Source organism: Phalangium opilio, unplaced genomic scaffold (assembly GCF_054372755.1).
Source record: "Phalangium opilio isolate 3A_F unplaced genomic scaffold, DU_Popi_V2 ptg000019l_1, whole genome shotgun sequence".
Taxonomy (NCBI): domain Eukaryota; kingdom Metazoa; phylum Arthropoda; class Arachnida; order Opiliones; family Phalangiidae; genus Phalangium; species Phalangium opilio.
This window is the reverse complement of record NW_028324152.1, coordinates 5,132,823-5,141,373: the sequence shown is the minus strand read 5'-3', so window position 1 is coordinate 5,141,373 and position 8,551 is coordinate 5,132,823. Positions and strand designations below refer to the sequence as shown.

Genomic DNA, 8,551 nt, shown 5'->3' with positions numbered 1-8,551 from the left:
TAATATTACTCACCAAATTTATAAAGTTGTGATTTGAGCTCCCTTAAGCCTAACGCGATTCTGAAAGAAAATTTCCATGTGGATGGAGAATTGGTTTGTCCGTGACAAATCGGAGGGATTAAGGATTGCACGTCAAAACAGATTCGACCCTCTATATGAAAGGCAAAAAAATTAATCTTTTTACCTTCGCGCGCGATTTTAAGTTTGAAAAGATTCAAATCACGCGCTAAAGAATTATGTTTCGCGCGCAAAGGTAATATTAACGTTTTTGGGGATAATTTAACAGCCTTAATCGATTAAAAATAACTTGTTTGACTGCTTCACTATCCCTTAAGAATTTAAAAAACAGCTAACTAGAAGCCCATTGTTTCCACATTTTATTTTCGAACTCAATGCTACACATTTACTATAGCTTGAATTGAGTCCATTCAAGAGCTGAAACTTTGTTGAATAACCCAATAACTTTCGTGTTTACGACTTCCTTAGGATCATCTGTATTGATAATAGCCACAAATCTTCCCCAAAAAAAAATTATTAAAGGGAGATAGAAAAAGGAATTTTTTTCTATTTCCTTATTAAAAAAAACCCAATTCGCTAACTAAAATTTGCAAAGAAATATTAAATTTCAAATATTTAAATTTCCCCTTATGGGATTTACCAACTATCAAACGTGTGCTACTCTAACTGCAAATTTTTAAATAGCGAAAATAAAGTGCTCCATAAAGTAACCTCAGATTTCTTGTACTTGGAATCTATAACATGCTATAAACTCCATACTAACATCTTTTTTAATTTAAGGGGTCGGACTTAAAACTTTGCAAAAATGTGCTCGCGTTTTATTTGCTAGTTGAAAGTGCACGTAATTTTTTTAACATGCAGGCTGTGACCTAGCTAACTGCTATCTTTAAAACACATTATGCATGCCGTCAGGGGCGACGATTTCTACAACTCCGCCCCTTAATTAAAAAAGCCCAGAAGGAGCCAATCTAAAGATTCCAAGTATTGCAGAAATATATTAATTAGTGGTAAAATATGCAGATACCTCTGAAGAAATTCCAGTGTAGCAGGGCACTCGCTAGGATAATGTTGATTGAAGATATAAAAAACACCAAAAAACATCCCTATGGCTGTAGATATTTTATCACCTGCGATGTGTTCATTTACGACCGCATTGTCCGTTGCCAACATAAAATAGGATGCTGTAGGCAAACTCTCTCCTTAAATGTAAAAGAAAAAGAATTAATTTATTTGTCTTACTAAAAATTCAATTTAAGACTATGCCTTAAACTAATTAAGAAATTAATTACCATAGACAATCAAAGTTGAATACTTCTCTATTTTCTTCAGTATCTCCGATGTGGGAGTACCTTCCTTCAAAAATTTAACGAAACAGTTTAGATTTAAGAAAAATGGCAATGCACGCCTTTAAAAACTAGAATAGATCCCTTACGTCAAACACTGGAAATATTTTTTCGCAATCTTCTTTAAAATGATTCATAATCATTAGCATAACCGATCCTATAATATTAGCGTCCGTACGATCAGCTTTTAATTTTGCAATTACGTCCGCGCAATATTTTTTTTTGCTTTTCGCAAAAAAGTTTAAAAACAATGGACATTTTTCTTTGAAAAAATCCGCAAACAATTTAAGAACATTGTGCCCTAAAAGTTCTTGGAGGTGAATTTCCATTCCACTTGATGAGAATAGAAAGGGCCACCGAATTTGGATTTCCTTAATTTCCATACCATTATTTATATCCATCCTTTGAAGAGGGTACGATAGTCTCATTTTACTTTCTACCTCTTCGTGGTTAGGATTCATTTCCAAATGAAGTTCCAAAAGTTCTTTTCTTAGCTTTTCACATTGGATCAAACATTCTTCGCTTGTTTCAGGGTTAAATTTGTATTTTTCTGAATTTTGTAACTCCAGCCGTGGTTTCTTCATCCTATGCACGTCCTTCACGCGAGGCATGGCATTCTCCGATCTCCGAGAGAGGTGCTCGAGGCGGTTGTAGAGTTGATGAACAAAACTGTTTATGCCAGATCCAATTACTTTGTCCCGGACCTTGTCCACTATGGCATTCGGAAATCTCTTGGTGAAATGTTCGGCAATTTTACGCATGTCACTCCTTGATGGCCGGATACATTTTTTTAAAGAATCATCGACTAATTGTCTAACGATTAAATTTCGATCTTTCAAAGTCAAATTATCATTTTTCATGAGACTTCGTTGGAGTGGCTTTGTAAAAATGTCAATCTTTATCCTATACTTATTGGCCCAGTTTTCGTTAGTTTGTTCCATAATCTGAAAACATTACAATTGGTATTAGAAATATCAAGTACCATTATTATTGAATATATGTTGCTTATTATACCTGGGTAGCATCTATTTCCTGGTTTGTCTCTGAACCACTTGCCCCAGCTTGGTTGCTGACAAACTTATCTTTTGGTGAACCTCGGTTTTCTTCGGCTTTTAAATGTTAAGGTAAGTTTTATAATCCCACTGCAGATAAATTTTCCAAAATTGTTACCGGGAAACTTACTTGGTACGACTTGAGTTTCTAAAGTTTTTGCATACTGCAAAAGTTTTCGAATTTGCAAAGGTTTTAATCCAGTCTCTTTTAAATCCAATTCTGTGACATGCTGCAGATCGTTCACGTTTTCAACACCGATTACTATCAATTTTGTAGCCACTACATCCACTACAGATGAATCGATTGTAGTTAAGGCCTTGGTTATTACAGTTTTAAGGTTTAATTCTAGAGAAACGGAATTGTTTCCCAAAGGATCAGTTGAAATTTGTGTTTTTTCACTGTCCGCCATCTGAAAATATAATTGAAAAATTATTGTGCGAGAATAGCAGAATTAAAATTGTCAATTTCAGTCAATTATATAGAAAAAAACTGTCTATTAAGTACTCCAAAACAATTCTTTCTTGCTGATACTATTTTTCGCGAAGTCCGACAGATGTCAAAAATCAGCACTACCTATACCGCAAACTTTTGTCAGATATAAATTTTTAGACAATATTGAAGAAAAAGCGAAGAAGAAATGTGCATTGGAAGCCCTATCAGGTTTTTGAGCACTACCACCCACAATGAGGCAAAAGAATTGAAAGAAAAATGGCATGATAAACATCCTTGTAGAGGCATATTTGGATGGGTGCCAAATCTCCCAAATTATTTCTTCTCCCTATTTAATTTCTCCATGTTAAAACCAAGTATATGGGTAATATGAGGATAGGCATAGCTCTTATTAAAACCCCGTCCTTTTTTTATATATCAAACCAACCTACCTTAAAAAATTATTTAACAGTGCTGTACATTGTGTTTTAGCGTGATTATTTTCTTGCGAGATATATTATAGCATGGCAAAGGGTAATAATCAGCTAAGTTGTTGATATTTATTAACAAAACACGATTGGTTTCACACAGCTCGTAGACGTCTAAATTTAGCGAACGGTTTGACTCAAATAATGTGAGGAAACATAATACTTGGTCAGTTCCAGATTTGTAAATCAACATTGTGTTTATATGTCCAAATATCAAATGGTTTTCCGAAGCCTCAGTAACGACATATAAACCTTTTTCATAGTTCGTTCCCTTGTAGTCCAATCGGTTCAAATAAACGGTGTTTTCACTTTGAAGGTTACATCTTTGTAATTCTTGCTGCAGCTCAGTTGAAATTGAGTCTTCGTTAATACTGGAGCTTAAGTAGTTAATTGTGGGTGGAAATGGCGTTCCAGCCATAAAGTAAGCCTGTTGCATTTGGTGTTTTTCTGACAGGGTCTTTGTAATATTCACAAAGTTTTTGGTGTTTTGGGCAAATTTTTTATATACGGTGTGTTTACTCTCGAAGCGAAGAGTCCAAATTCGTATCAGAGGCCCGTAATGAAGTATAAGTTCAGGATAGTGTTCTAGGAAGTAATGATGTTTTGCTTTTAACTTGTAATTCGGGAAAATGTTCAACAGGTCTTTTTTATATTGCCAGAGCAAAGTTACTAATAACGCGATGTTGATTTTGGAAATTTTGGGTGCCATTATTATTTCAACTATCTTTTTCAGTTGTAGGTAAAGGTCCCAAACCGGATCTAAATAGTCTTTTATCTTGTCTTTTAGGATTAAAGATAGAAGTCTCAAAAGACACCAGATCTGAGAAGCATCTCCAGTTAGCTTTTTACAGTTCGGTCTTGCAGCGCAGGGCTTATTAGCGGCATCTTTTCCTACGTATTTAAATTTAGATAATTTCCAATTTAAATAATTCCACGAGAACCATTTGTTTACAGAAATAAATTGATATAAGAATTGATACAAATCGTAAGCTACAACCCCCTCAAATAAATCATGGGCGACACAAGGGCCTAATCCAGGATTGCACACGTGGAAATATTTTAGTTCATTTAAGATGGATTGTCTCATTATCCCATTCACTGATTTCAAGTCGGGCCGCTCAGCTAATTCTTTTAGACTTTCTCTATAATTATCAGGTGTTCTCTCTGGGAATGGTCCGTCTTCGTGAAGCTTGTCCGATGTAACGAGGCAGAAGCGACAGATATGTCCGTTAGTAAAATGTTTCTGAAATCCTCCAATTTCATGGTTTCCGAGGTTATCGCCTATAAGGCTCGATACAAAAACCTTGTAATTTTTACCCCCAATTTCCAACCCCTCAGATTCTAGAACTTTAAGGTCGGTGACTAGCTTTCTAAGACAATTATTGACATCTTTGAAATATGAATCTCTACACAATAAGATCAACTGTATGTGGTTAATTGTTGATCTATACTCCACGGGTATATTAATCAAAGTGTAATACACTCCCACGATCTTGTGTATACATCTAGCTGACCCTAATGGGTTGACAGTCTCGAAAGCGTCTTGAAAGATTATGAGATGAATAAAGTTTTTGCTATCTTCAATGTACATATAGTCGCGACAAAACACCTCTCCATCGCTGATGTCTTCCAGAATTTGATTTTTGCCAGGTACAAAAGTTGGTTTGGGAAAAATGAGGATTTTGGCCACTTCCTCGTTTGATATTAATTTTGTCAAGGAATCCTTTATGGGTACGTAATGATAAAACGTCTTTTGCCCATTTTCATATCTAAGAAAAATTTGGACGGGGCTGATATAGTTTAAAGTCTTCTTGATGAAATTGTGACGCAGATGTATTGTTTTTAATTTTTCCACAGCTACTTCCATAACATCGGTTTGAGAAAATACATCCAGGACACGGTTAATGACGTTTTCATTTACTCCGCCTGCAACTAGATCCGTTTGTAGCTTATTCACCATTTGAGATTTTTCGACATACAGCAAACTGGACATCTCTTCGGCAATAAATTGTATTGTACTGCTGGGCAGGAACTTTTCTGCTTGTAGTTTCAGGAAAAACATGCCTAGATTATCTTCAAAGTTATTCGATTTAACTTGACTGTTCTCTGGCTGAGATTCTTCAATGGTGTGGCTTATGTTTTCAAAAATTTCCTTGTTTCGGACAAGAACGTGACTGTTGAGGTCTTGTTTGTCACATAAGCGCTCACAGTGCATTTTAAATTTAGTTTTGTGTTTGCGGCTTAAGTGGCAACTTAACGATGCCGTTGTTGTATATTTAGTGGTTTTACAATCTTTCATTGGGCAAGAAACGGTGAAGCCTTCATTTATGTGGACTTTTAAGTGTGAGTAGAAAGTTTTTAAAACAGTACATTCGTAGACACAATTTGGAACTACACATCGCAAAACCTCGCTTTCATTTATATCTGGCCTTAGGCTAATGGTATTATTAGTTCCTATTTTTAGTTCAGATTTGTGTTTTCTATGAGCGTGGCTCTTAAAAGAGCTAAAAAGTTTAAAATACTTTCCACAACAAGTAAAGTTTACGTTGGGAACGTTCTTGTGCAGACAACAGTGTGTGAAATAACTTCGGAACACGTTTGTAGAAAATGAACAATCATTTTTCGAACACTTTAAATTCATGGCCTAAAAACAAAGCGAGAAAACTCTTTATTCCATCTAACTGCATTCCTCAACATTAGTCTAATAGGCCAAGATTACTAATATTTTGAAGTGTTAAGACGTATTTTTTTGTTTGTCCTTCAAAATGCTTCAACTAAGGTCAATCTCGATGCTGGTCATGCATAGTGTTTGAAAACTCATGGGGAAAACCCCTTTACGCCCCAAAGTATGTGTTTGAAGAAGAGAAAATTTGAGTGAATAGCTGCCTTTAACAGAGCCGAAGTCAAACTAATAGCCCGAAGAGAAAATTGTAGTGAATAGCCCCTCAACGCGCTACCTTTAACAGAGCTAAAAAACCTAAAGTCAAACTAATAGCCCGAAGAGAAAATTTTAGTGAATAGCCCCTCGACGCGCTACCTTTAACAGAGCTAAAAAAGCTAAAGTCAAACTAATAGCCCGAAGAGAAAATTTTAGTGAATAGCCCCTCGACGCGCTACCTTTAACAGAACTAAAAAAGCTAAAGTCAAACTAATAGCCCGAAGAGAAAATTTTAGTGAATAGCCCCTCGACGCGCTACCTTTAACAGAGCTAAAAAAGCTAAAGTCAAACTAATAGCCCGAAGAGAAAATTTTAGTGAATAGCCCCTCGACGCGCTACCTTTAACAGAGCTAAAAAAGCTTAAGTCAAACTAATAGCCCGAAGAGAAAATTTTAGTGAATAGATAGTTTTCACACATGGAGGATTCATACCATTTACACCAGGCCTGGTGTAAATGGTATGAATCCTCCATGTGTGAAAACTATCTATAGCCCCTCGACGCGCTTCGGTTAACTCTGACTACATTCCAATGCAACTAACTATTTCTTAGTTTAACTCTGACTACATTCCAATGCAACTAACTATTTCTTAGTTTAACTCTGCAATACATTTCTTCGCTTAACTCTAACCACGTACATTCCCATTCTCGAAAAAAACGCTCACGGAAGCTCTCACCTCCAGGACAACGTCCACCTTCACCCCCACCCCACCACCACTTCCATCCCAAGTCAACTAAGAAGAAACTGGAAATTTGAAAAATGGATGAGGGGTTTTTGATTGAAAGGGACAGGCTGAGGGACCGTCCATAAACTACGTCACGCGAAAAAAAGTATTTTCTGACCCCCCCGTCCCCCCAGATCACGCTTCGTCACGCTTTTCTCAGACCCCTCCCCTTAAAACCACGATCCAGCTATTGAGCGTCTTCATACGAGAAAGAGGAAGTTATAAATTTATTTTGATAAATTGGCCACATTTCTAGCTTTACCTCCAATGACGAAATAGATAGTTTTCACACATGGAGGTTTCATACCATTTACACCAGGAGGCCGGTCTATCTGGCGGACAAAAACCCGTCTGCTTTTGTCCTCCAGATAGTCCGGCTTCCTTGTGTAAATGGTATGAATCCTCCATGTGTGAAAACTATCTATAGGCCGATCCTGAAAAAACCTAATGTCGCGCTTTCTTATTTCGCGAAGAAAATAAAAGTGAAAGATTTACAATATCATAGTCATAAATAATAGTATCTTACATAATTAACACGACATACGCATATAGATTTAGAAAACAGGCAAATAATCACGTACCTTTGAATGGAAATCTAAATCTCTTTGTACAAATAAAAATACCAAGGAGATGAAACCACCTAAATGAATAATATATAGTTAGAATATATTAGTTGAAGGTGACACGAAAAAATGCATTCCAAAAAAAAACTAAACATAAATACCTTTGGACTTTATCACAAATAGAAATTTGAAGCAAAGTTGAAGCTACAATGTTGTAGCCTGACTGTGGCCGAAAAATTACTTAAGCGCGACTTTCCTAAAAAATTTCCTCTTTTTTCAACAGTTATGGAAACACGGTAAGCATGCAGCCGCTTACTCTGTTTCTCCTTTTTGGAATAAGACTCATAAGAGAGACGCCAAGCATCCCTTTGAGTATATTTGCAAGAAGAGGGTAAAGGAACCTTTTGTTGTCCACATTTTGGCGCGAAAGATTGTCGACCAGTGCCTTAAGGGCCTTTCATACGAGCAAATTTTTATCTCCAAGTGCGTAGTTGACTAGTTTATTTATTTATTTAATGCAACTCAAGGGATAGGGTTGTGAAGCCGCCAGGGCTTGGGTACAACCCCCCTCCATGGTAAAAACAAAAAACAGCGTAGTAGTACATAAAAAAGAACAATATGAACAAACAAAAAACAAAAACGAAACACCAACAAAATAAATTAGCTGGTTTTGTGTAAAATCATCGATACGTAATAATTTAAACAGGAATTTCAAAGCAATCAGGAAAACGACAATTTAAGTCAGTGGCGTCGCTAGGCCTTTTTTTTTTGGGGCTATAGCCCCCCCCCCCCCCCAAATTCCAAACTTAGCCCCCCCCCCCAAAAAATAATCCGCAAACCCTACCAAAAAATTGCTGTTAGCAACCTAAAATTCTGGGGCAATATATAAAAAATTATAATGATAGATTCGTTAAGTTTCATCTCTGCAGAGATGAATTTCAATATCAAACAGTACAATTTTGAAGATAAGAACAGATGGTGACAAGTAAAGTATTT

General features: G+C 36.3%; 1 protein-coding gene across 1 annotated transcript; it reads right to left on the bottom strand.

Moving 5' to 3' along the window:
* Positions 1 to 406: 406 nt before the first annotated feature.
* Positions 407 to 7,832, bottom strand: LOC149700323 (uncharacterized). The gene is made up of 10 exons (XM_089867267.1): positions 7,717 to 7,832; positions 7,574 to 7,632; positions 5,877 to 5,975; positions 2,544 to 2,823; positions 2,376 to 2,470; positions 1,747 to 2,305; positions 1,451 to 1,662; positions 1,308 to 1,371; positions 1,043 to 1,217; positions 407 to 515 (listed from the first exon to the last, which is right to left on the bottom strand). The coding sequence occupies exons 3-10, from the start codon at positions 5,970 to 5,972 to the stop codon at positions 407 to 409; spliced, it is 1,590 nt and encodes a 529-aa protein (XP_089723393.1). The 5' UTR covers positions 5,973 to 5,975; positions 7,574 to 7,632; positions 7,717 to 7,832.
* Positions 7,833 to 8,551: the final 719 nt, after the last annotated feature.

Bases quoted from the DNA above. Each gene is read 5' to 3' on its own strand.
- LOC149700323 (XM_089867267.1), bottom strand. From the start codon at position 5,972: ATGAATTTAAAGTGTTCGAAAAATGATTGTTCATTTTCTACAAACGTG. The intron at 1,372-1,450 runs GTAAGGGATCTA...AAATTTTTGAAG, and splicing joins AAATATTTCCAGTGTTTGAC to GAAGGTACTCCCACATCGGA. The intron at 516-1,042 runs GTATCTGCATAT...TTTTTGGGGAAG, and splicing joins ACACTGGAATTTCTTCAGAG to ATTTGTGGCTATTATCAATA.